General features: G+C 43.9%; 1 protein-coding gene across 1 annotated transcript; it reads right to left on the minus strand.

Annotated features, from left to right (window-relative positions):
- Positions 1–477: 477 nt before the first annotated feature.
- On the minus strand, positions 478–24,370 carry SLC19A3 (solute carrier family 19 member 3). Its single transcript, XM_066598191.1, has 5 exons — positions 24,154–24,370; positions 11,693–12,470; positions 5,472–5,664; positions 4,063–4,204; positions 478–2,426 (listed from the first exon to the last, which is right to left on the minus strand). The coding sequence occupies exons 1-5, from the start codon at positions 24,301–24,303 to the stop codon at positions 2,292–2,294; spliced, it is 1,398 nt and encodes a 465-aa protein (XP_066454288.1). The 5' UTR covers positions 24,304–24,370; the 3' UTR covers positions 478–2,291.
- Between the last annotated feature and the right edge of the window lie 2,555 nt (positions 24,371–26,925).

The following is a 26,925-nucleotide window of genomic DNA, read 5'->3' on the forward strand; positions in this document are numbered from 1 at the left end:
CTACAGTCCTGGGCAAATAAAGATGGCTGCACCATGTTTTCTGGCTACCTGATGCACATGGTGTATTAGTAGGCATCATTAGTATAAGGCACCATATCTGCTTTGATTAACTAGTGCTGCCCACATGAGCAGTCAGATCAGCATGTAGTGCAGTGATTGGCAACCTTTTGAGCTCGGTGTGTCAAAATTCACCAAACAAACCAGCATAACCCGGGTGGGGTGTCACTTTGAGAAAAAAAAACATAAATTCGTGATATTTATAGTTTTAATAACAAAAATGTATAACTGTAATGTATAACTGTATGTAATAAACCCAAAACACCCATAGCACAGGCCCTCGCCTCTCGCAGCCCCCCCCCCCCACACTTATCTTAGTAATGATGAGCCCCCAGCAGTGAGAGTGCCCCCCACAGCAGCTCCCAGCAGTGACAGCAGCCCTTCAGCAGTGATAGCCGCCCCCCCCCCCCCCCAGTGGCCCGCCAGCAGCGACAGCACTCCCTGAGACCCACATACTTACCCCCTCCACGTCGTGGAAGCTCTGCGCCGCTTTCAGCGATGATCTCCGGCGCACACTGTGATGTCTATGTGCTGCCAAGATGCTTTCTCCCCTGGACACTCTCGCGGAACCAAGTGGTAAGAGACGTCGGGGGAGGAGGATCCCGGCTGCACACTGACATCACAGTGTGCAGCGGGATCAGCGCTGCTAGTAGCGCTGGTTAGTAAATGCCAGCAGAGGAGCTGCGGCCTGTGCTAGTATTCACTAACTGGGTGAACGGCCGCGTGTCAGCGTCTATGGCTACGCATATCAGTGCTGACACACGTGTCATAGGTTCGCCATCCCAGATGTAGTGTCTTATCAATGCATTCTAATACACAGTGCATCAGGTAGTCAGAAAAGCAGGGCAGCCGTCTTTGTTTGGCCAGGATCGGAGGGTTGGTTGAACAGATTATCTTCTGTAGGTTACAGCCAATGTGAATGTGTTATTTACATAAGCTTTTCTTACTCCTTTTGTTCTATAGCCTCTCTTCCCAGAGTTGGCTAAATCAGGGTTTCTCAACTCCAATCTTCAGGGACCCCCAACAAGTCATGTTTTCAGGATTTCCTCAGTGCTGCACAGGTGATGTTATTATTGTCGGTCCCTCAGACATTTCCACAGGTGTTCCTACTATAGGAGATCCTGAAAACATGACCTGTTGGGTCCATGAGGACTGGAGTTGAGAAACACTGGGCTAAAGGAGAGAAAAAAACGCTCTAATGTAAAATCCTCAATATCCAGGGTTAATTTGTTTCTGGGTATCACAGAATACCATATGCGCCAACATTTTGTAGCATTGGAAAGGCCTTGTGTGCAGAATTGTGTGTCACTCATACTACAGAACTGTATTGACTTGCTGATGTCATTGGAGGGGAAATGCCAAAGGTAGAACATGATATTCTAAAAGGAAAGATGAATTGCAACATGCTGTAAAGTGTGAACTGATTGTTTGTTAGATTTCCACTACCCACATGCAGAAACGTCTGTTCCATACAAGTGAATGAGCTTTGTAGAAATCATGCACATTCTGCACAAATAAGACCCATTGTAATAGATGCAATTGTTTGTCAGTTGCGGAAATTTCTGCAACACATCAGCCGCCGATGAAGATGGGTTTGCAAAAGCCGACTGACTGACCTGTAACATCTAGGCGGGGGCAAAGAATAAATGTGGACGGGCCAATGTAATGTGAATTATACGTTAGAAATGTAACCCTGCCAAGCACAAGGGCGCTGGAGAAAGGAAGGGGAGGTAGATACACCGGACACCTGCATGTGGTGAGGGGGTGAAGGTCTTATGTCTGTGTGTGCAATTAAAAGCCTTGGATTAGCATAATCTAAATCCAGTATGGGTTTTCTATAGACTTTGATAGTCTCTACAGCAATGGGGCTGAAGATATGATTTCCGAAGGGCATCTGTCCCTTATATAAAATCTGAAGGGGGTCTGTATTCGCATGGTCTCTGTGACCCTCCACCCGCTGTGTGATGGTTTAAGAAAACTGAGCAACATGATCTTTGTTTTTAAATGAAACTTTTTGGATGTCTTGTTAACAGCACAAGTGATGGGGAAAAAAAGGACAAGATTGCCACAGCTGCACCCATCCTATATAATACTTGTAACAAACCCTTTTCCTAGAATTTATTTTTCACAACGATCGCCCTATCGATATATAATCCTCCTCCAGTAGAAGATGAGAGTCCCAGTTTATCGTCATGGTCATATTAGTACAGTCTGTAGGACAGTAACCCCACCCGCTAAAGAGGAGTCTCAGGCTTGATGTCTTGGTTGGTTTCATTGCGGTTCGTTTTGTGATGTGATATTATAATATACAGGCTCCGGATAAAGAATATTCCAGCAATGACTGCGAAATAACATCCATAGATCAGAAACTGTGGAAAGAAGGGGATAACTGATGTAAGTTATACAAGTACATGCAGCTCTACATAACGGGTAAGAAGGATGAGTTAGAGGACTTTATATTGGCAGCATATGCCATGCACAGATGTTGCAAAATCACCAAAACTGAATAGGCAAAAAAAATCTCCAAGCGGGTAAATATTTAAGTCACCAAATAGTCTGCTCAGATGCAGAAGACGATGACGTGCAACTGTGCATTTTAAGATTAAGGGCCCTGCAGTGTTAATGGCTCAATGAGGCAGAGCAGCCCAGAGATCGCTCTAGCTGCCAACCTCCATTCACCATCCACAGTCCGCTGCTCATGGATGAATCGCTGCCTGTTTACACAGACCAATTGTCATTGGATTATTTAGTTTTTTTTGTCTGCACAATGGATACATTGTTCGCCGTTCACTCGCTGCCAACATTTGCACTGAATGATTATCGTTCAGATTCCCCCGATCCCAGGGAGAATCTGAATTATTCAGTGCAAAAGGCCCCTAAGGGCTCATGCCCACGAGCGATGCGTAGTGTGCCCGTGGATTTACTCCGCAGGAGTACTATGAATCAAAACAAAAAAGTGCCAGCGAGTGATCGCTTTCTCCCCCCCCCCCCCCCCCCCGGTTTTGCTTTCTTTGATATCGATGGAGCCCGCCTGCGGCAAAATAGAACATGCCAAGATTTTTCCACGCTTGCAGAAATCTGCGGTACAAATCCGCAGTTGCATGCGTTGGCAGGCAGAAGGATATTAGCTTCAATAGAAGCTTGCCACTGTGGAATTCACACATGGGTTTCCACCGCTGGAAACGCAATGCAAATCCATCCGTGGGCATTCACCCTAAAGTGGTACACCACCTTTCTGGTAGTGGGGTCAAGGGAGAGATGACGGTAGCAGGCTGTGAGCGGTCCCCCTCTCCCACCCCTGCCTTACAGACACTGACCCAAGCGCTAGCCCCCAAATGCTAGCTATGGCAGTGAAAGTACTAACGGGTATTCCTAAGATATACTTTTATCACATATCATAAGTGATAAGTCTGATGGGGGTCTCACTGCTGACACCACCACAGATCCTAAAACTGGGGAGACCTCTGCCCTCTAGTCTCATAATCACAGGGTTGCTTCTCCCATCTGCAGTGGCATCAGAACAAATGGAGCTGTGGCTGCTGCTCCATTCATATCAACGGAGCTGATGGAAATGGCCTAGCGCTTATCATACCTCTGGCAGCCCCATTGAAAATTAATGAGCTGACCTGTATGGGCATAACTCCACTCAATCCTCTCGCTTCAAGGGTGCAGCAAGCCTGCAGTGAGGACGGGGAACATAGGACCCCCTGTTCTTGAGATCAGTGGGGGTCTGAGTGATAAGATCACCACTGATCAGACTTTAATCATGTATCTTGGTAAAACCCCCTTTTAAGAGTTCACCAGTTTATGCTGTGAAAAACAATGTATTCACAATATAACCTAATGGATTAGAACAAACAGGATTGTGCGACTCTGAATTTAGATTGTATTCAGTACGGTAATTAAAGGGGTTATCCAGGTGGGGGAAAAAAACACTTTTTTTTTTTAAATACAAAATTGTAAAGCAGTGCATTAATCAGTCACTATGTAAAAGGTGGTAATAACCTGAGTGATGATATCCAGTGCCAGGCCTCTGTTGTCCACTACTATAACGGTCATGAGGGTCTGAAGAGCAAGTGCAACAAACGTATTCATTCCAAAAATCAGTGCGTAGCGCTCCATACTCAGGTTTATAGCAATCACGAACCTGGAAGTCAACACAATCATGTTATATACACATCCCCTCTAGTCTGTGCGCTTCCTATGAAACCCACTAGTCATTGGTCTGTTCTATTTGGTGTATGATAAATGTGCTAATGTACAGTTGTCACCAGCAAAGGACAGGAGCAGCATTGTCCCTCAGAGCTGTAGATGTTTCTTGTCATTACTAAGTTGCTGCTGCCTAGAACTTTTATAAAGTGTATGTCTCCACCTAGTGGTATGAATGGTGTACTGTTCTCAGCTTCATATGTTTTACCATTGTATTGTAGCATTCCGTATACGGTAGATATTTAGTGGCTGACTTTACATTTGATAAATTTACTAGAATTCATACAATATTACTGAAGGCAGCCCCAGTTGCCAATCCTCAGAAATGCAAAGCTGCACAAAGGACGATGTAAATCCCAGAGGCGGCTCAAAAGGGTACTAAAGCCTCCATGCTTGCCATAACCATATCTTGTATCCAAGCTAAAGGCGGTGCAACAGGGTACTAGAGCCTTCATGCCTGCCCGTATCACATCTTGTATCTAAGCTAGAGGCAGTACAACAGGATAATAGAGCCTCCATGCCTGCCTGTATCGCATCTTGTATCCAAGCTACAGCAGGCACAGCTGGGTACCAGAGACTCTATGCCTGCTTGTATCACATCTTGTAGACAAGCTACAGACGGTACAATGGGGGAATTAGAGCCTCCATGCCTGCCCGTATCACATCTTGTATCCAAGCTAAGGATGGTACAACAGGGTACTAGAGCCTCCATGGCCACCCATATCACATCTTGTATCCAAGCTAGAGGCTGTACAACAGGGTACTAGAGCCTCCATCCCTGCCAGGATCACATCTTGTATCCAAGCTAGGGGTGGTACAACAGGGTACTAAAGCCTCCATGCCTGCCTGACTCACATCTTGTATCCAAGCTAGAGGCGGTAAAACAGGGAACTAGAGCCTCCATGCCCGCCAGTATCACATCTTACATCCAAGCTAGAGGCAGTATAACAGGGAACTAGAGCCTCCATGCCCGCCAGTATCACATCTTGTATCCAAGCTAGAGGCAGTATAACAGGGTACTAGAGCCTCCATGTCCGCCCGTATCACATCTTACATCCAAGCTAAACGCTCACAGAAGGTTCCTGACTACTCCTACTAGCGGCTGGATTTTTCTGTGTATTTGCAGAGTCTGCCTGTCTCGCATGTAACTGTTGATGAAGATTAGCTGTGAATATTATCCCTTCGATTGTGAAGTCTATACTTACGTTGCAATAGTGATGAGAAGCATATAGGAGGACTTGAATATGAGGTAGCCAACATAACACAGCCAGATATTATAGCTATAGTCCATGAGAAAGATGCTGCCAGCATTGACAGCTGAGAAGATGGCTAGTGCTAATTCTCCAGTCAACTCCCAATTCACTTTCACATATCCAACTGAGAAAGATGAAAGAGCACCTGATGGGAGACAATGTTATATCAGAACTCAAATAACATACAAAGGCGGTGACCTCAATAACTTCCATCACTTGTACAGTGTTCTGCTCTCATCTAGACCTCATAGATAAAATAGAGGTGGCCTTCAAACCCCTCTCAGGGAACCTAGCCCTCATAGGTGACAGGGAGCTAGGTAATTTATTTAATACTTGTCCGCTCTCCCCATCCCACATGGTCACCCGCTGAAGTCCATACGCCACATGAAAATCTGACTTTTCAGATTGCCATATCCATGCTCTCCATACCAGTCTATGGGAGAGCGTGCACACGGTTGTGTGAAAAGTCCTATCATGTGGCGGATGAACTTAAAAAAGAAAAAGAAAATCGCCCACCTCCCTGTCACCTCCTCTAACAGCAACATAACCGTGTGGTGGTGTAGGGAGGTGACAGGTTCCCTTAGTCTATAAGGTCCTTTTATATGGAATGTAACCAGCAATGATTCCCAAAATACGTGAATTAGTGCTTGCATTTCTTTTACATGGGCTGAGAAACACTGTTACAGAGGCAAATAATCATCACTACGAGCACTTGTCCCCGTAGAGCAGTGTTTGGTCTGCTATGTATTTCCACATTCACACAGGAGGATGCACAGCTGACCAGACGGCTTTTTTCATGCTTCCCTAAAAGTCACGATCAGCTGACAAACATGTCTTCACCCGTTTGTTGGGGGACCGTTGTTCCTTTTGCGCATACTACTGATCAGGCTGTAGATCTTGGTAAAAGGCCTTGTTCACACACCAAACGGCACTGCATGTACAGTACCAGTCAAAAGTTTGGACATCCCTTTTCATGTCATGGTTTTTGTTGTGCTTTCTTTCCCCTTATTTTCTACATTGTAGATTTATATTGAAGACATGACGGCTATGAAGGCTCACATATGGAATTAGGTAGCAAACAAAGAAATATTAAACCAAGGTCAAGAAGGGTATGGTTTCCCTTGTGGAGAGCACCTAGGTGTGAGGAGACTTATGAGGTCACGCATGTGCTTCTGGGAAATTTATGTAAATGGGTAATGGTACAGTGCTTTTTCCAAACCACCTTTTAGAAGACAGCATTCCTGCAAGTCAATGTCAGACCTTTTAACAAGCCTTGTAACAATGACTGGGAATATAAGCCAAAGCCAGAATCCTCTTTAGAAGGAAAAGATCACCGTGTACAGATAGGCTGTTTTGGGATTTTTACCCCTCATTAGAGTACAGTAGTAGGCCTATGATGTGGGTCAGGAAGTGTTTCTCCCTAGAGGACCTACCTAAAAGGTATAAGGAGACGTAAGTCCATGCATGCATCCTTTCCATGTGCATAAATTTCCCAGAGGAGCATGCATGGCCTTATAAATATCCTCTCACTAGGTGCTCTCCCTAAGGAGAAACAATACCCTTCTTAACTCCTATCATAAGCCTGTCATTTGGCAAGCAACTCACTTCACACTGATGAGGGGCAAAAACCCCAAAACAGTCTGCATGGTTATCTTTCCTTTCGGGATTTGGTTTATATTTCCAGTGATTGTTCCAAGGTCTGTGGAAAAAGTCTGACATTGACTCGCAGGGATTCTGCTTTCTAATAGATGGCGCTGTAGAGGCACTGTTCCATCTTCCCATTTACTTAAACCAACCAGAATGTTTTATATTTTAGGTTCTTCAAAGTAGCCCCCTTTCTACTTTTGATGATGGCTTTGCCAATTCTTGGGATTCTCTTAATCCGCTTCATGAGGTCGTCTCCTGGAATGGTTTTCTAACTGATGAGGGGCAAAGTAGGAAAGAAGGAAAAGTAGCCAACAAGTTCTCAGGAGTTTGCAGAGGTGCTGAGAACTTGTTGGCTACTTTTCCTTCATGCTGTGGTCCAATTTATCACAAACCATCTCAATGGGGTTTTGACGATTCAGACCAGAGTGCAGATTCCCACTGGTCTAATATCCATTCCTTGTCTTTCTTGGCCCAAGCAAGACTCCTCTTGTTGATGTTCCTCAGTGACTTCTTTGCAGCTATTTGACAATAAAGGCCTGATTCTCGCATTCTTCTCTGAGCAGTTGATGTTGAGATGTCTGGTACTTTATCTCTGTGAAACATTTATGTGGGCTCTAATCTTGGGTGCGGTTGGTTTGTGGTTTCTGAGGTTAGTAATTCTAATGAACTTTTCTTCTGCAGCAGAGGTAACTCTTGGTTTTCCTTTCCTGGAGAGCCAGTTTCATCATAGCGCATGATGATTTTCATGATTGCACTTGAGGATACCTTCAAAGTTCCTGAAATGTTCTGGATTAACAGATCTTCATGTCTTAATGTAATGCCAGCTCCATTGAAAGCAATGGGAAAACTCAGCGATCGTTTGCCGCGGCTGACACCTGTGGTGGGGATTTCCTTCATCCCTGCAGTGATGCGAGGCTGTTTTCATATAAAAGCGCCTCGCATCCACAGAGATTTCACAGGGATGGTGAGGGTGATATCGGACCGTGATTCACGGCCCGATATCACCCTCGCTAGTGTGAAGCAGCCCTTAAGAAGACAAACTCCACAAATTAACTCTTGACCATGCAAACTTGTTAATTAAAAACCATTCTAGGTGACTACCTCATGAAACCGATAGAATCCTAAGGCCGGCTGCACACGGACGGATTTCTGCCGCGTAATACGCGGCGAAAATCTGCCGTGTTGCCCGCAGCTATTAGGTTCTATTGATCCTAATAGCTCAATGCTCACGGTGCGGAATTCCATCACGGAATTCCGCACCGTGAAATCATCCGTCCTCACCCGCGGCATGCTCTATTGCAGTCAATGGAAGCCGTCCGTCACGCTAAAGATAGCGTGAAACTGCTTCCCCGCCCACCACCAGCCGTGTCATATGACGTCGCCAGCGCGTCATGTGATGCGGTGGGCGTGTCATTTGACGCGGCCGGCGCATCACATGACGCTGCGGCGCATGCGCGCCGAAGCGTCATGCGGGACGGAAGACGCCGGATCCACAGGTAAGTATGGGGTCTCTGGTGGGCGCCGTGAAGGGCTCCGCCGCAAAATTCTGCGGCGGAGCACGTCACGGCCGTGTGCAACCGGCCTAAGAGTGTGCAAAGTTGTCATCAAAGCAAAAGGGGCAACTTTGAAGAATTTAAAATATAAAACATGTGGAATTAAGTGCTAAACAAAGTGTTAAAACAAACCAGAATGTGTTCCTTCATAGTTTTCAAGTTGCCAATGTGAATGTACAATGTCAAAAATAAAAAAAATGATGAAGTAAGTTGATACACTCTTATAATTGAGTTCAGATAAAGGCAGTTTGGATCAGATGGGCCATCCAATATCTGACTGATGTAGGTCCAACACCAGACTCTGATTAGCTGTTTAAAGGGGCAGCAGCCTCTCCAGCCTGTGATGTGACATTAATTGGTGACTTAAAATATGGGACGGAGTTGGAGAAAGTATAAGTTCTGGGTAACTTGGATTAAAAAAAAAATTTTGTGTCACTAGGAGGAGCTCATTGTATATGGAATTCAATGAGAGCTGCATTGTAATGGATCCCCCCCTCCTTTCCCAAATGATGGCTGCATACAGAATTGCTGTGCATTATAAAAACAGCGTGCTGACCCGCATAAGGAATTTTGGACTGAGAGTTCACACTCAGACACTTCAAAGTGAACTGTTATTTTTAAGGTGCGCAGAATTGTCCAACTGTGGGATTTGCTATTTCTGCTGGCAATGGTGATGTAACTGTAACACAATGAGGCTGTATGAGGAGATGGATTGTGTTATTGACCCAGTAAAGACCCTAGTGTGCTGTATGTGTATAATAAGGTCATGTGAGAAGTCGTATATATGTCTTGCTTGCAGTAATATGTTGGAGTCCGACACCCAGGGAAGAGTTATTTTTCCTCTGCCACAGCTGGAATGTTTTGGGTTTAGTATGTTTCAGCTTTGTATGATATCTGGCCGCCAATATCCTCTAACAATAACATATGTGTCTCCATTCTGCCCAAGGAACTGCTGTTCTTGGATCCCAAGGAACTGAATACATTGTGTTATCTCAGTCTAATGCCAGTATGAGCAATAACACAGCGGGTGGAGAATGTGGAGCATGTGAGGCACTTATTGGTGCAGTCCTGAAACTGGACTGAACTTTTATTCTATGATCTAGCTGGAAACTTTTTTAATTACAAAAGTCTTCTACTTTCTCATTAGGAATAGGCTGATATGACTTTGCTTCGCAGGTCGCGTGGGTCTGCTCTCTGGAAGTGAATTTGCAAGCGTGGTGAGCTGTTTGCCATTAAATAATATTGCTGGAGCACCTTTTTATTTTTAAGAATTCTGCATTGTGATATTCCTCCTGGAAATGTAGGAATTGTTAACTGGACATTACCATTCCTTGTCAATAGGGTGTGCCTGTACACAGTCTGACAGTATCAGCAGTGATTGGACGAAAATAGTGTGCAGGAATATACATAATTGACAAGGTGAATGGTAATATCCAGTTGAAAACTTATTCATATATTTCCAGGAGGAATAACAGAGGAATGGCACAATGTAGTTCAAGAGTCATTCATTCAGCGAGAGCTACCTGTGATTGGCTGAGTGCCTCAGCCAATCAGAAGCAGCTCTTTCAGCAGGTGGGGACTTTAATTCCAGGCCTGCTCAAAGAACTTCATTGCAGAACTTCAGTCCCGGCAACTGAAGAAAGGTGAGTATGTGTTGGTTTTTTTTTTACACTAGTGTGCCTTGTTTTTCAGTAAAGGGCTTATATTTAAAGCCCTTACCTGAAAAACAATTACAGGGTGCCGGCAGCTGTATTCTCTACTGAATTTAACATTTCCTTTTTTTTTCCTATTGATTTGAATGGTTTAAAAAAATGCTTTTAGTTTTCTATTTGGTTAAAAAAAAATAAAAATAAAATAGTAACCGAACGGAACAGAAGCAAACAAAGCTTTGTTTGCTTTCTGTTTGTTTGAAAATGCATTGAAATCTATGGGGGGAAGAAAAGGCACACCTTTAATCCCTTTTTAATTTTGTTTCACTGCTCGTCTGTCATATGGGCCATTCTGACCAAGCTGTTAGGAGGTACTAGAGACTGCTTAGAATTGTATAGTTTTCTCTAATACACCTATTCTTTCAATCTAATATTGTAATCACGTACACATATCATTAAATTCACACAACTCCCTCTTGTAGAATTTTTTTTTTTTGTCAGGGATGTCCAAATACATTCATTATCAGTAGAATGGATCCTGTCTTATTAGCATGTCATATATCCTAAACCATGCTACATAAGATTCAGACCCTTGGAGGTGCCATAGTTTGTGATGGGAACTGCATGCAATGCATTGGCTTGTCTACAATGGTACATGGAGTATAGTCATTCGACAGTTGAGCAATAGAAGAACGTCCAATGGAATGACAAATTACACTACATCGTCTTCAAATGAGATGGATGTCCCTGGGTTGCCTGAGTGTGTTGTGCCAACAAGTAAGTACAGCAGAGGTTCTGTTACGGTCTGGGGATGTTTTACATGGCATGGTCTCAGTCTGTTGGTTCCAGAGGCAAGAGCCATGAAAATGGAGATGTACCTTGACATTCCAGACAATATGCTGCCCACAATGTCGTAATCCTCTGGGAATGCTGCTCAGCAATAGATCCAACAAGACAATGAGCCTTCTCATTAATCTAATGCTGTTCTACATTGGTTTGAGGATATGGATGTTCCATGATTGGACTGTCCTGTCAGAGTCCTGACCTAAAACCTGGAAGGGTGGGTCAGGAAATATGAATAGTATCCATCTTTGGAGAACTCACAGGTGTTTACAGGATGAATGAAGGGAAATATCATCTGAAGTGTATCAGGCGTTAGTAGAAAATATGCCACTGAGAGCATCCAATGTCATTAGGGCCAAAGGCGGCCCCAACTAAGTATTAACCTATGGAAATAAATACTTTGAGTCTTGCTCACCTGTCCAATTACTTTTGGTAGAATAGTGTGGATTTCTTATGACTTAAAAAAAAATAATCTACTCACCCAGAAACGTGGAGATGGCCTCTACTCCTCCATTATAGATAGTGGAGTTCTGAGCAGGTTCCACGTGTTCCCAGAGAACCTGCACATAATTTACCACTTGGTTGTATCCGGCTGTAGCAAGTGCCCACCACAAGGACCAGTATAGGAGCTGCATTGAAGAGTAGCATTCTTTCAAGTCTTTACACAGAAGCCAAAGAACTTTACAAAAATTTGGGCTAGAATTTTCCTTTGAGGCCTCTGTCTCAAGTTCTGTACTTGGCACCTCTGCGTTATTACCGGTTACGTTTGGTTGTTCGGATGAAACCCCAGAAGACTCTATTATTTTTTTGTGGAAAAACATACTCTTTTTCGGCATGGGCAACAGGAAGGTGGTCACAAAACCTATGGCAACGCTTACCAAAGAAATTACATTAAGGTAAAAGTAAGATAGTCCAGCTAAGGAGACCAGAAGTTGCCCCAATACAGAGGCAACAGTAAATCCCACCAGTGTTATGCTGCGGCAGTAGCTGGTGACCTTCTGGTAATGTTCTGTATCCACCACACTGTAGATGTATGCAAAATAGGCCACTTCAGTCGCAGTGACCATGCCATAAGTAAATTCTAGGCCTTGCATGGCAGGAACTCCACGGGCAAAGAGCAGAAGGATCCATGAGATGATGTAACTCAGGCCTTGCAGGATTATGACTGGTTTGTATCTTACATAGTCTGTGAGAACGAATACTGGGAACAATATTACCAAGTAGCTGTAAGTCCATACTGGAAAGACAGAGTTTGTTACCTGCGACAGATATATAGAGTGTTAGCAGTACAGTGGGCAGTATATAGTCAGTATACAATGTATATTTACAATAGCAATCATGCAAAAACAGTCATCTAGCTATAGCAGTTATACAAGAGAGGCAGTGAAGCGCATAAAGAAAGGGGGCAAGGGAAGGACAAGACATCTAACTTAAGCCATAACTAGATCCACAATTAACCTTAACCTTTCTGTGCTCAGTTTCAATACATTCCAAATGTATTGATTATTTTTTTTAATGCTTCACTATAATTGTTATATATGGAGTCAGAGGCTGTAAAAAAAATTAAAAAAAAAGCAATAGGCACCCTTTGGTGACAAGAGTAATAGAATGAAGGAGACGATGTAAGTCCTCTTGTTTGGAATAGGTGGTTCTCCTCTATCATCATAATGAAAAAAATAAACGTCACTTGGGTAAGAAGGACCGGATCCGCTATTTCATCATCCCCAAGCTTGCGCACCTAGGCTATAAAAAATTGGTCCAGAGATACAGCGAGCAGGGTGTCCCTGCATCCGCTATATATTATTGATATAGAGGTGGGGTCTGAGTTTGTTTGGAGTAGATTGTCCAATTGGTTCATCACGGTCTTCATGAAGAAGTTTTTACCTGAGCATATTGAATATTTTGAAAGGGTCTCAGACTATATTTTGTATCAGTTGCCCCCATAGTTAGCCATCTGGCTTCTAACACATAGAGGAGATGACTGGTTGTCAAGATCCTCAGAAGAATATCCTTAATTTGAAATGCATAGTTAATGAATATGTCAACTTTTGCAACTATTTTATTGCCCCTATGCTTCCAAAAAGATTAACCAGCTTTGTAAAAAGTCTTCTTTAGAGCTCACAGCTTTTTGTCTACAGTTCCCATAAAGACTGATATATGTCCATGTGTACAGTACTGGGAAAAGTACTGGAAAAATGCAAAGTAAGAATGCTTTCAATAATAGAAGGGTTAATCATTTATTTTTGTCAATTAACAAAATGCAAAATAAGGGAACAAAAAAAAGATCTCAATCACATCAATATTTGTTGTGACCGCCCTTTGTCTTCAAAACTGCATCCATTCTTTTAGGTTCACTTGCACATAGTCAGGTATTTTGTAAGATTATAGTCAGGTGTATGATTAACCAATTATACCAGAGAGGTGATAATCATTTTTATATTAGGTGAAACAGTCATTAATTGAAACAGCTGTGTAGGAGGCTTAAAACTGAGCAAGGAACTGCCAAACTCTGCTACAAAGGTGAGGTTGTGGAAGACAGCTTCATGTCATAGGTCATAGACCATGGCAAGACTGAGCACAGCAACAAGACACAAGGTTATTATACTGCACTAGCAAGGTCTCTCCCAGGCAAACATTTCACGAGTGCTGTTCAAGCTCTTTTTAAGGAAGCACAAATAAACAAGCAATGCTAACTATTCTCTAAAATTAGTAAAGACAAAGCCAAGACTTAACTATGCATGAAAACATAGGAGCTGTTGTGCAAAAAAAATGGCATCAGCTGCTATGGACTGATAAGTAAAAATTTGAAATATTTGGCTGTAACAGAAGGCAGTTTGTTCACTGAAGGGCTGGAGAGCGGTACAATAATGAGTGTCTGCAGGCAGCAGTGAAGCATGGTGGAGAGCGGTACAATAATGAGTGTCTGCAGGCAGCAGTGAAGCATGGTGGAGAGCGGTACAATAATGAGTGTCTGCAGGCAGCAGTGAAGCATGGTGGAGACCAGTACAATATTGAGTGTCTGCAGGCAGCAGTGAAGCATGGTGGAGAGCGGTAGAATAATGAGTGTCTGCAGGCATCAGTGAAGCATGGTGCAAGTTCCTTGAAAGTTTGGGGCTGTATTTCAGCAAATAGAGTTGAGGATTTGGTCAGGATTAATGGTGTCCTCAATGCTGAGAAATACAGGCAGATACTTATCCATCATGTAATACCATCAGGGACGAGTCTGATTGGCTCCATATTTATTCTGCAGCAGGACAACAACCCCAAACATCCAGCCAATGTCATTCACAACTATCTTCAGTGTAAGGAAGAACAAGGAGTCCTGGAAGTGATGATACGGCCCCACGGAGCTCTGATCTTAACATCACCAAGTCCGTTTGTGATTGCATGAAGAGACAGAAGGATTTGAGCAGCTAACATCCACAGAAGATCTGGGGTTAGTTCTCCAAGATGTGTGGAACATCCTCCCTGCTGAGTTCCTGCAAAAACTGCGTGCAAGTGTTCGTAGAATAAATTGATGCTATTTTGAAGGCAAAGGGTGATCACACCAAATATTGATTTGAATTTAGATTTCTCTTTTGTTCATTCACTTAAAGGGCTTTTTCAGGGAGAATACTAGTGATGACTGATCCTTAGGATAGGTCATCAATAGTTGATCAGCTGGGGTCTGTCACTTGGGACCCTGACCAATCAGCAGAGCGGGCACATGTTGTTAGTGCTGCAAATACGCAAAGGTCAGAGCTGAAGCAGTGGAAGTCTCAGCGTTGACCTCTGTGTAGTGGCAGGCGCTTGTAACTGCAGTCATGGCTCTTATTGAAATCAACATGAGCTGTGCCTGCAGTTACAAGCGCCGGCCACTACACAGAGGTGGGCGCTGAGACTTCCGCTGCTTCAGCTCTGACCTTTGTGTATTTGCGGCGCTGACAGCATGTATCCGCTCAGCTGATCGGTTGGGGTCCCAACCGATGGATCCCAGCTGATCAGCTAATGATGACCGATCCCAGCATTCTCACTGGCAAATCCCTTTAACAAAATTCAATGAACTGACAAATAAACTATTATCACTCCTATTTTTGAGAGCATTTTTACTTTGCAGCCTTTTTTTCCACACCTGCCTAAAACATTTGCATAGTACCGTATATAACAGGTCTTAGCTGCAGGTCTAGGATACAGTGCAGTGACTGCTTGCTGTAGAGTTAGTGGTTTTAGGGGGAAGAGCATTAGACACCAAGTAATTGAAGCCACACGGAGCTCAAATGACAATAATAAAATTCCATTTGCAGATATATTGAAAACAGACATTTGTTTAATTGACAAAATGTAGCTTGCACTAAGGCCTCTTTCACACGTGGAGCTAGGCAAAAATCATGTGCGTAAAAAACACGCAGCTATTAGAACCAATGGTTTCCTATGGGAATCTGAACATTCCCATAGGAAACCATTGGTTCATATAGCTGCGTGTTCTTTAAGTGCCTGATTTTTGCCTAGCTCCCCGTGTGAATAAGCCCAAAGCGTCCGTTTACATATCAGTGTTCGCTTGGGCAGCCTGTTTATACAGCAGATGCATCGTCGGTTCGTTCAAATGAGAAATCGTTCAGTCGTTCACATTCGCTGTATACGTGACTGAGAAGGACCGAACTGAATGATAAGTGAACGAGCCAACGATGATTTTTATGCCTGCATTAAATGAACGGAAAGTGAACAATTGAATGTTTGTCATTCGATCGTTGGCTGCGTTTACACTGAATGATTATCGCTCATTTTTGCTTGTTTGATTTTTTTGAACAATAATCATTCCGTGTAAAAGGGCCTTATCACCGTTATCCAACGGATAATGGCAATCACATAAAAGTAAATAAAAAGTGAAAGAAGGTTAAAGATTCAGCTCCCCTCATGAATCAGATGCGATCCCTGAGGGGAACTGAAACTACTCACCTCCGTCTTCCGCGGTGTCCTGGTGTGCAGTCTTCTGCACATGCACGCGATAAATAAAACGTTAGGTGCATGCGCAGAAGGCCAGGCAGCCAAGGAGATTTAAAATCTTTCTGCTATTGGCTAGCATAAGTAGCTGAGAGCAGGAAGATGTCACTGGGCACCGCTGTATGTGGTTCCTGGTCACATGATTGGCATGATCCAATGGATAACAGAATAATTCAATAACTGTGGGGTCAAAATACACAGTACATCCATAGATGAATTTGGGAAGGGGTCTAGTTTTCAAAATGGGGTCATTTGTGTGGGTTCTCCATTGTTTTGGCCGCTCTACAAGTGTACAATGGGACCGGAAATACCTTTAAGTAAAAATTTTTGTTCTGAAAGCCACTGGCTGCTCCCTTCGGTTTGGAACCCGTTGTGCATACGGACATAATATTAGGACCACAATGGGTATGTTTCTGAACAGAGGACAAACGGGGGTATCCATAAATGGCGCACAGAGAGGCGAAGATATGCTAAATCTGTAAGTGTGTGTGTGTACCTTAGGGGCCATTTACACGGGACGATTATCGCTCAAGATTCATTCAAACAAACAAAATTGAGCGATAGTCATTCAGTGTAAATGCAAAAATGGAATTTACTATTCGTTCACTGGTTGTTGACTTTCAGTCAGCTTGAAAACTATCACTGGATCGCGGGCTGGTCGTTCTGCGTAAACGCTCCCCGCTCATTATTGAGTGAGAAGCCTGCAACCCAGTGGTCTAGTCCATCAGTGCTCTGCACGAACGCTAACGACCTTAGCGGTGACGTCAGTGCTCGGGCAGTCGTGTGGCACAGTGTTTCCCAACTCCAGTACTCAGGGCCCCCAGCAGGTCATGTTTTCAGGATATCCTATATAGTAAGAGCACCTGTGGCAATGTCTGAGGCAGTGGCAATAATTACATCACCTGTGCAATACTGAGGAAATCCTGAAAACATGACTTGTTGGCGGTCCCTGAGGACTGGAGTTGGGGAAACACTGGTGTAGCCGACTGTCGTTCCGTGTAAATGGGCCATTACTCCAATGTACTTAGGTTTAAAACTGGCTTATGAAACAACAGTCATAGTAATTTCACCCATTGACTTTCCATGAGCCTGTACACCACTCTGCTCGGCTCTCTGATGAGATGATTACAGCTAAATGTTGCGATCATATATGAACTATAGTTATGGACCATAGAATGCATCCACCTTTACCTCCGTCAAGTAAAAATTCATGATGGACAACCTTGGCTCTCTTCCAGAGATGAAACATTTATTGAGAGTTTTGCAGCCACAGAGATAACTATTATGGATGATCTTGTCCAAGGTGATTATGGATGAATATATATATACCCAGAATATTCACACCACCTTTCATCCACACCTTGAACAGCTTTTTGCTTCTTTTTTATACCATTTTTTTCTCATTTGCTAATGTGGAGGATATCTTAATTGACATCAAGGTAATCTGAAATTCATGACTTAGGGCGCCCACCCACTGGCGATTTTTTTTTCTTTGCGTTTTGCGTTTTTTCTCAAGAGCAATTAGAATTGAATGTACTCCTGTCCACTGGCGTTTTTTTTGCGTTGCGTTTTTTAACATAGGAACTGTCAGTTGCATATGTGTCCTTATTTTTCTCCTAATGCACCCATGAAAGTCAATGGAAATTAATGGAAAAGCTGCGAAAACGCGGCAAAAAACGCCGCGAAAACGCTGCGTTTTTCACGCACGAAAATCGCAAACGCCAGTGGGTGGGCGCCCTTAGACTACATTCAGATGGGCAAGAATCTCGTGCAACTTTTGTACATTGCGAGACCCGCAAAACTCGCATGAATATGAACTCCATTCTTTTGGGCCTACACTGCAGTATCAGGAAATGCATATTTGGCTTCTTTTTCTGTAAGTTATGTCTTTGTGCATTTTTCTCTCACCTCTGTGATTCCATTCTTTTGAATAGACTTATTCACATTACTGATGCTGTGAGGATGAAAATTTGTTTTTTTTTAACCATTCCTCAGAATGCCTCACCCATTGTTTTATTGGGAACTTTAAAGACACCATATGGCTTTCGCACGCTGTGCAATGTGCATGCCAGTGCAATGTGATGTTTCCCATTGAAATCAATGGAAAACTCTTGCGATCCTCTGACAAGTGTGGCAATTTCACAGAAGTGATGCAAGGCATTTTTAATGAAAAGTGCCTTGAATCTGCATGAAAAACGCACATTAGCAAGCGTGATATTGGGCTTGCCCGTGTGAATTTAGCCTTAGAGTATGCTCCCATGAAGCATTCACCGTGTGGCGCCATGGGTCAGAGATGTGGCTCACTAATGATTTAAGTGGTTACTGACTGTTCATGCTTAATGGCTGCATGATTTGCCTAAGGCTGCATTCACATGAACGTATATCAGCTCGGTTTTCACGCCGAGCCGATATACGTTGTCCTCATGTGCAGGGGGAGGAGGATGGAAGAGCCAGGAGCAGGAACTGAGCTCCCGCCCCCTCTCTGCCTCCTCTCCACCCCTCTGCACTATTTGCAATGAGAGGAGGCGGGACAGGGGCGGGGCTAAGTTGCGAGAATTAGCCCCCCCCCCCCCTTTGCAAATAGTGCAGAGGGGTAGAGAGGAGGCAGAGAGGGGGCGGGAGCTCAGTTCCTGCTCCTGGCTCTTCCATCCCCTCCCCCATGCACACGAGGACAACGTATATCGGCTCGGCGTGAAAACCGAGCCGACATACGTTCGTCTGAATGCAGCCTAACACTGTGTGACCATTTACCATGAACTGACAACAATTTGCTGAAAACATTAGTTAGCTGGACCTACTGCCAATGAGCCCTGTGTGGTGCAGAGCATTAGAGCAGTAGAAATGCAGTCCTAAGCTCACGTCCTGAAGGTTTCAGGTTCAATCCCCGCGTGGTTCAGGTAGCCGACTCAAAGTTGACTTAGCCGTCCATCCTTCCAAGGTCGGTAAAAACTTTTTTTTGTTATTTTTTCATCATGGGTCATTCAGTTAATTGTTTATCTGTCAGGGGAGTCTGGAAATGTGTGGAAATGATCTGTGAATGACTGAACGATCACTGTTTACATGCAAAGACTGGCCAATGACAAATTATTATGTCTTTGTAATATGAATAAACAAGAAAAGCAAATATTGTTCATCATTCAATCATTGGCCAGGTTCACACTGAATGATTATCATTCATTTTCGCACAATTCAACAATTATCATTCCATGTAAAAAAAATCCCTTAAACGCACAGCAGCCCCATAGTGAATGCTTCCTTGGAATCTAATCTGAATCCTCGTGCTGATTGGTTAATGTTGTTATAGTGGTGACGTTTCTAGGCAGAACAATGATATTTGGGCATTTGTCATAAGTAAACAGTAACTTTCCAGTAAACAATAAATCTATAAGGAATAAACAAGAATAATCTTTAAGATAACCATCATCAAAGAAAGCCACAAACAGCTGACAGCATGACAAAGCAGATACTCAACCTATGTGGCACTCCAATCTGATTCAATTTGGAAACAAAGATCTTATCCTTTATCCTTCCTGCTCTCAACTACACATCCAATAGGGCCGGGAAGGTGTCATAAGCCTTCATTGTTAGGGGACAGTCAAGTGGCCTATCAGTTTGTGGTTATATGATAGAAATTGGATTTAAAGGTCTTGCATTGTCAGAACAATGTATATGTATTGTATGTAGATGTATCTCTTTATATGCGTGTGTATATATATCAAACACTTATATAATTTATTGTTTGCATCCTTACATTCTGCCCTTTCACTTCAGCAATCCTGTCCCTATGACTCACTGACATTTCAGATGTTGTAGCAAACAATAAGTATACTTTAATGTACTCTGAATCACACAAAGCAGTGTGCACAGAGGGTGCAAGAAGTTACACTGAGCCCCTACTGCTGCGCTCTGCATGTTGCTCTGTTCTGCATGCAAATGATGGTTCTATTCTCCTATAAAAGGAGGGAAATTGCTTTGCAATGGATGGAGCATTCAAGAAACCCGTCATAAAAATCTCAGCATAGGGGCTTTTTCACACGAGCGTATGCGTTTTTACATTCTCTCGCCGGTTCCGTAAATTCGCAAGAATTGACATTTTCTGCGATCACAACCAGAGATAATTAGCATTTTCTCGTCCATTCACGCGACCGAGAGCAATGTTTTTAGCGAAAAAATACGTCACACCCTGGAAAACCCTCGCTCTGCAAAAAAACCTCGATAGAGGCACCTGTAAGCTTTTCTCAGCGTTGGACGCTGCTAAAATGCCTCCCCGTCCTTTTTTTTCCCCAGCTATGTGAGCCACCGCCATATATCGGTCAACAGATAGAACCAGAACTATCTTTTTAACTACCATATAAGTGTCGACGCATATTCGATCGCGTATGGTCCATTTTTTTACGGTGCAACATTTTTATGCACCGTATATTCACCAGCGTGAACGAATGCATTGGAAACCGATGCCTCAGATGGTCGCGTATATTGGTCAGGCATGAGAACGCGTCCAATATACGCTGCGAATAAAGCCTAATAATGAAGTTAGAGCAAAGTGCATATTACAGTCACCACTTGGAGGCAGCACAGCTAAGGTCAATTTCACATCTGTGTTGGAACTTCCAATCAGAGATTCCGCTGCAGATCCGGCTCATAACACTCATTTCTTTGGTCCAAAAACTGGCAGCTGAGTGGAAACCAATGGATCCCATTATAATCAATGGGGTCTGTTCAGTTCTGTCCTGAGACAAAATCGTTTGGCCGCAGGGATTCCCCTTTTCTGCTCCCCAAACAGAGAAGGAAAGCAGAATTCGTGGGCGCAGGCATGAAACCACCCTAAATCAGCTCTCCAGTGTGAGAACACCAACAAGCAGCTTCCCATATCTCAGTTTCTTGAATCTCGGGAAACTTGACATGAATATGGTTGTGTTGTCATATAATACTCTGTTGGATGCCTTGTTAAGTCTTATTTTCCCTTACATGCAATGCTTATAAGGAAGAACACCTCCATATATACATAGTCCCCTATATGGAATTGGAGGCATGCAGAAGGACGTTAACATGTCATGTATAGGCGCTGTATTATAATCTCATAATACACAGAGATGTTATATAGGGCTGAGCTCCCTGGTCATGAAGAGGTTAAAAGGCTAACCCAACAAATTCCACACCAGTAAAGGCGTAAAACATGTTGCTATTCTCAGCTATACTATTATGTAATATTACAAATTGCCTCTGTGTTCCATGAGTGCAGGCTGAAATCTTCTCTCGATCTGTTGAACCAAAGATGTCCTAGGTAAAGGCTGTAAGGTTCACAAGCTGTAATAGGTAACTTTCATGGAGTCCACCAAGCTGCTCAGGAGTACAATGTGATGATTATGTACAGGGGGAAGAAGTAAGATGCATTTCTCCACCTAATTAGGCCAAGTACAGATTTAGAAAACTTGTTCTACCAGACCAATATTTACATAAATGCAGAGAGAGGGCAGTCATGTTGCTAATTTTAAGTGATGCAATTAAGGAAGTGCTGGGAGTGGTCATTACCTACGGCTCGTCAGCAGGTATCTGACATTGGGTAATTTTTAGAAGACGCAGCAAAGAATCAGGACTATTACTGCAGCTATGACAGACGGCTGGTGCAATATTCTGCTGATGGCGTCATATAACATTTCAGTGCAGGATTGCCTTTCTCGACTATTGATTGTTAACTATATATATTCCCAATTGATGTGTCTGTAAATTAGGCTTCTTTCACACCTGTTAGGGCTCTGCTCAGGGTTTCTGTCTATCAGCTCCGTTCTTGGAGAAGAGAAACCGAAATAAAATGGAAAAAAAACGGATCAGTTTTTTTTCCCCCATTGGTTTCAATGGGGTTTCAAAAAAAAGGAAAGGCTTCTGTTGGCTTTCATTCCACCAGGTTTCCAATTTTTTCTAACGTTTGCCGTGTGATTTAAAAAAAAATAAATAAATAAATAAATAAAAAATCGAAACCTGACGGAATATTAGGTGTTAGCAGTTTTTTTGAGACTCCATTGAAATCAATGGGGGAAAAAATGATCAGTTTTAAAAACAGAGCAGAGAGATGAAAAACCTGAAATTAGCTCTAACACAGGTGTGAAAGTAGCCTAACATTGACATAAAAATCCTACTGATGTGATAACCTGACTATTATACAGAGATCAGTGGGGTTACATAGGTCCTGCTCTTCCTGTAGTCGTGGTCGTTCAAAGACGGTTTTTGCAGAAAGTTCCTTCAGCAGCTTCAGGGATCTTTCATATGGGCATGAAGATTTTCGGCCGTCCATGTCACGGCCACAGCGTGGACGAAAATCGCGTGGACGAGAGGCAGCCGTGACTTGGTCACGGCTGCAACTCCCGTTTAAACGCCCGTTCAGACGGCCAAACCCCTCTCCGCTCCACCATATGGTAGCTGCCGGCAAGTAGGAGGGGGCGGGACTTTAGCATACTAGCTCCCGCGCCGTCCCACCCCCTTCCATCGCAGACAACCTGCAAGCGGTGTGGAGGAGGGAGTTTAGCAGTCACGCTGCTAAACTCCCTCACCCCTCCCTTCTCCGGCAACTGTCATAGGCTCCCATAGGAGTCTATGGCAACAGCCGTATTCAGACCGGAAAAGATAGTTCCAGAATTATTTTTTCTGTCCGGCATAAAACCGGATTGTGCAACCGGCCAACCGGATTGTGCACAGTATGCGCTATCTTGACCGGCCGGGCACTTTTATGCAGTAGAAAGACGCCCATCTAAACGGAGGCATTGGAAACCAATGCCTCAGAGGGGTAGCGTATATCGTCCGGCTGTGAAAACGGGGCCAATATACGGTCGTGTGAATGCAGCCTCAATGTGGAAGCACAGTTCTCTGTCTCAGTTGCTCCAGCACATCTTCATGATTGGTTTATAAGGAGGACAAAAGGGGTATTTGTCCATGTTGGGGCACCTAATAACCAGTTTCTTCTAGGTATTCCGAGACTAGCAGGAACATGATATGGGAGTTTGAAAAGTTTTACAGGGGTTGTCCCGCGCCGAAACGGGTTTTTTTTTTTTCAACCCCCCCCCCCCCCCCCCTGTTCGGCGCGAGACAACCCCGATGCAGGGGTTAAAAAAGAACACCGCACAGCGCTTACCTGAATCCCCGCGCTCCGGTGACTTCTTACTTACCTGCTGAAGATGGCCGCTGGGATCTTCTCCCTCGGTGGACCGCAGGGCTTCTGTGCGGTCCATTGCCGATTCCAGCCTCCTGATTGGCTGGAATCGGCACGTGACAGGGCGGAGCTACACGGAGCCGGCATCCTGCACGAGCGGCCCCATTGAGAAAAGAAGAAGACCCGGACTGCGCAAGCGCGTCTAATTTGGCCATTAGACGCCGAAAATTAGGCGGGCTCCATGGAGACGGGGACGCTAGCAACGGAACAGGTAAGTGAAAACTTCTTATAACTTCTGTATGGCTCATAATTAATGCACAATGTACATTACAAAGTGCATTAATATGGCCATACAGAAGTGTATAGACCCACTTGCTGCCGCGGGACAACCCCTTTAAGGTGTACCGCCAACTACTTAAACCGCCAACTACCGCAAACTACTGTAACTTTCACTTAATACTTACTACGTAGTGGTTGGGACTCTCTCTCTATAGAATCACTGTATTGTTGCTCATGCAATTGCACAGTGTTTTAGTCTTTACCACAGGTGCATTGCACTGTAGAAATACTGTACTAGATCTTTTTGTCTCATTGTATGTATCAACCAGAAAAGCAGCCAAAATGTAAGTTTTGGGTTTCCGTGACTGTAGTTATAACATGAACCCTCCTAGGGCTGAGATTTACCTGTGTGCTCCAGGATGGCAATTAACTGATCTTCTTGCAACTGTTTCACTTGCTTTTTGGGAAATAAGCCAAAAGAATTTGTCTGCCAGAAGCAAGGAACCTGTTGTTAGCAACAAATTAACAATTTCACTTACCTCTTCAAGTGTAAGATTGTGTATAGGTCCTGTCAGATAAGGGGTGAGAAAAGGCTCGGAGGGTCTCATATAGGAAAAAAATCCATATATGCAGAGGAGAATAGTGGGGTACATCCAGCTCTCATATCTTATCCTCGTACATAATCCCATCACAGACTCTGAATCTGAACACAAGTGAAGTTAAAGCTGCAGCTCATTCCAGACTGAAGAGTAATCAGTACTCTGCTGGAGTTGTAACAATAAAGGAAGGTCAAAGTTCATTATTATGTATCACATGGGAGGAGCAAGGATAAGCAGTGAAGTGAGGGATACAAAGTATTGAAAATCTCTCTAGGAAGATACATTTTGCTTTTCTTTGTCACATGTAACAACAGATTACCCAGTGCTACAATAAGTAGTCATAAGAGGAGAAGTGTCTTTCAATAAGAGAAAGAATCTGCTAAACCAGAAACTAGAAATAAAGTGTAAAAGGTACCTATTTAGAGATGAGCGAGCCTACTCGGCCACGCCCCTTTTTCGCCCGAGCACCGTACTCGGGCAAAAAGATTTGGGGGCCGCCGTGGGTGAGTGGGGGGTTGCAGCGAGGAGGGGGTGGGGGGGTGGGGTGGGGGAGAGGGAGAGAGAGAGGGCTCCCCCTGTTCCCCGCTGCTACTCCCCGCGCCGCCTCGCCTCCCCCGCCCCCCGAATCTTTTCACCCGAGTACTGAAGTACTCGAATATCGCTGTGCTCGATCAAGTAAATACTCGAAACGAGTTGATTCGCTCATCTCTATACCTATTGTTAAACTTTTTTAGTAGTTTGTGTCTATATTTTAACTTTCTAACTCGTCTTTGTAGGAGAGTGACAACTACCACAGAGGTCCGTACTTCTAAAAAGTTATGGGGGTTTAAATGTGGTGACAGAAGGCAAGTTTTTTTAAAAAGGTATTTTATTTTTGTAAGCAGTACTATGTTAAAAAAATATATACTGTCAATTTGGTAGCACAGTAATCATACTGACTCACAGAATCAAGAGAATATATTTTTACTGCCATGTGAATGTCATAAAAATAAACCCTCCCAAAAAACTGGCGCAATTGCATTTTTTTTTCATTTTGCCCCACTTAGAATTTTTTATAAAGTTTTCCAATATATTATACCAATGAATAATACTAGTAACAATGGTACTTAAATGGTACCTATGAATAATACACCTCATCTCACAAAAAACAAGCCCTGAAAAATAAAAAAGTTTATGATTTTTTTGAAAATGAGGAGGGAAAAATGAAAATAGTATTAAAATTGCACTGTGCATTAAAAAAATTAAATGACACTTAAGCCCCATTTACACGGGATGACTATCGGGCAAACAATGCCCGACACCCTTCCCTGCATGTACTTGCTCACATGCTGTTACACAGGAGCGAATATCGTTGACTCACAGTGGGGCGGCTGGAGGCGATTTCTCTCCTTGCTCTCCCCCGCCCTTCTCCGTTCACTTTACAGGCTTATTTATCAGTCAGCGTTTTCATGGCCGGCCTATATACGCTTCCATTTAAGCAGTTTTCCCCTTCTCTTCCCTTCCCTCGCACTTACCGGGTCTCTGCCTGTCCCCTCCACTGCGGCGTCTGCATCTGGAGGGGATAGGGCGGAGCTAGGCTCTGCTCTATCCCGCCGGCTCCCATTGCTGGCTATGGTAGCAGAAAGACGTGGATAGCACTCCAGGGGATGGAAAAGGAAAGAAGTATGGAGGTGAGATAATTAGAATTGAACTCACCCGACGACACCAGGCCAATAAAAGAAAGGCATCGGTTCATCAAAATCCGAGATGGCATGTAGCTCAATTGGTATCTGAAGTTTTTCCGCCTAGGTCCAAAAGGTAGCAGCCAGTACTGGTCAAATTAAGACATCATCTAGAGAGCATCCTGGTGGATTCCAAAGGTGAAAACAGCAACCAAGGAATAGGAATAGACAGCGGCAAAATACTAAAATTACCAGCGCACCAGTGCACTGGAGCCCTGGTAATTTTAGTCTTTTGCCGCTGTCTATTGCTGGCTATGGACAAGGGGCGGGGAGAGGTGGGAGCTTAGCTGTGCCCCCATGCCGCCCACTCCCATTGCAAACCGCTCGGAGGGGAGGAGATAAGCAGAGAGCCGGTGAGGCGGGGAAGGAGGGAACTGCTTAGATGGAAGCGTATATTGGCCGGCCGTGAAAACGCCGGTCGATATACGCTCATGTAAATAGGCCCTAACACAGCGGACATTCAGTACTGAATGGCCGCTGTTTACACTGAATGATCATTGTTCAGAGTTTTAGGCCTCATTTACATGAGCATGCATTTGCATGTGCGTAGGTGCACACAAATCTGCGCGTTCACGCACGTGCAAAGACACACATGAACGAAGCTCCGTACAGCATTGCCCTCAATGGCCTGCCGGCAACCCCTGCAGTGATTTTCAGGGAAGTGCTTTAAATATAAGCCCTTCCCTGAAAAATCAACCCTAGCTGTAGTAAAAAAAAAAAAAAGTATACTCACCTGTCCGCCGTTGCCGCTTGTTCTCCCTGCACTGCTCTGAAGCTCTTTCAACAGCAGGAATTCAATGAATGGCAGAGCGCTGCCTGTGATTTGCTAAGCGCTGTGAACAATCACAGGTAGCGCTCATCTGTTATTCAATGAATGGCTGAGGGCTGCCTGTGATTGGCTGAGCGCTCAGCCAGACACAGCCGGTTTAGCAGGTGGGGATTTTAAATCCCCGGCTGCTGAAAGAGCTTCAGAGCAGTGCAGGAAGAACAA

The sequence above is a fragment of the Eleutherodactylus coqui genome, chromosome 1 (assembly GCF_035609145.1).
Source record: "Eleutherodactylus coqui strain aEleCoq1 chromosome 1, aEleCoq1.hap1, whole genome shotgun sequence".
NCBI lineage: Eukaryota > Metazoa > Chordata > Amphibia > Anura > Eleutherodactylidae > Eleutherodactylus > Eleutherodactylus coqui.

Excerpts from the sequence above, each read along its gene's own strand:
- SLC19A3 (XM_066598191.1), bottom strand. The coding sequence starts at position 24,303 with ATGGGATTATGTACGAGGATAAGATATGAGAGCTGGATGTACCCCACT. Across the intron at positions 12,471-24,153 it reads ACAATCTTACACTTGAAGAG|GTAACAAACTCTGTCTTTCC; the intron begins GTAAGTGAAATT and ends TATCTGTCGCAG. Across the intron at positions 2,427-4,062 it reads CACTGGATATCATCACTCAG|TTTCTGATCTATGGATGTTA; the intron begins GTTATTACCACC and ends TTCTTTCCACAG.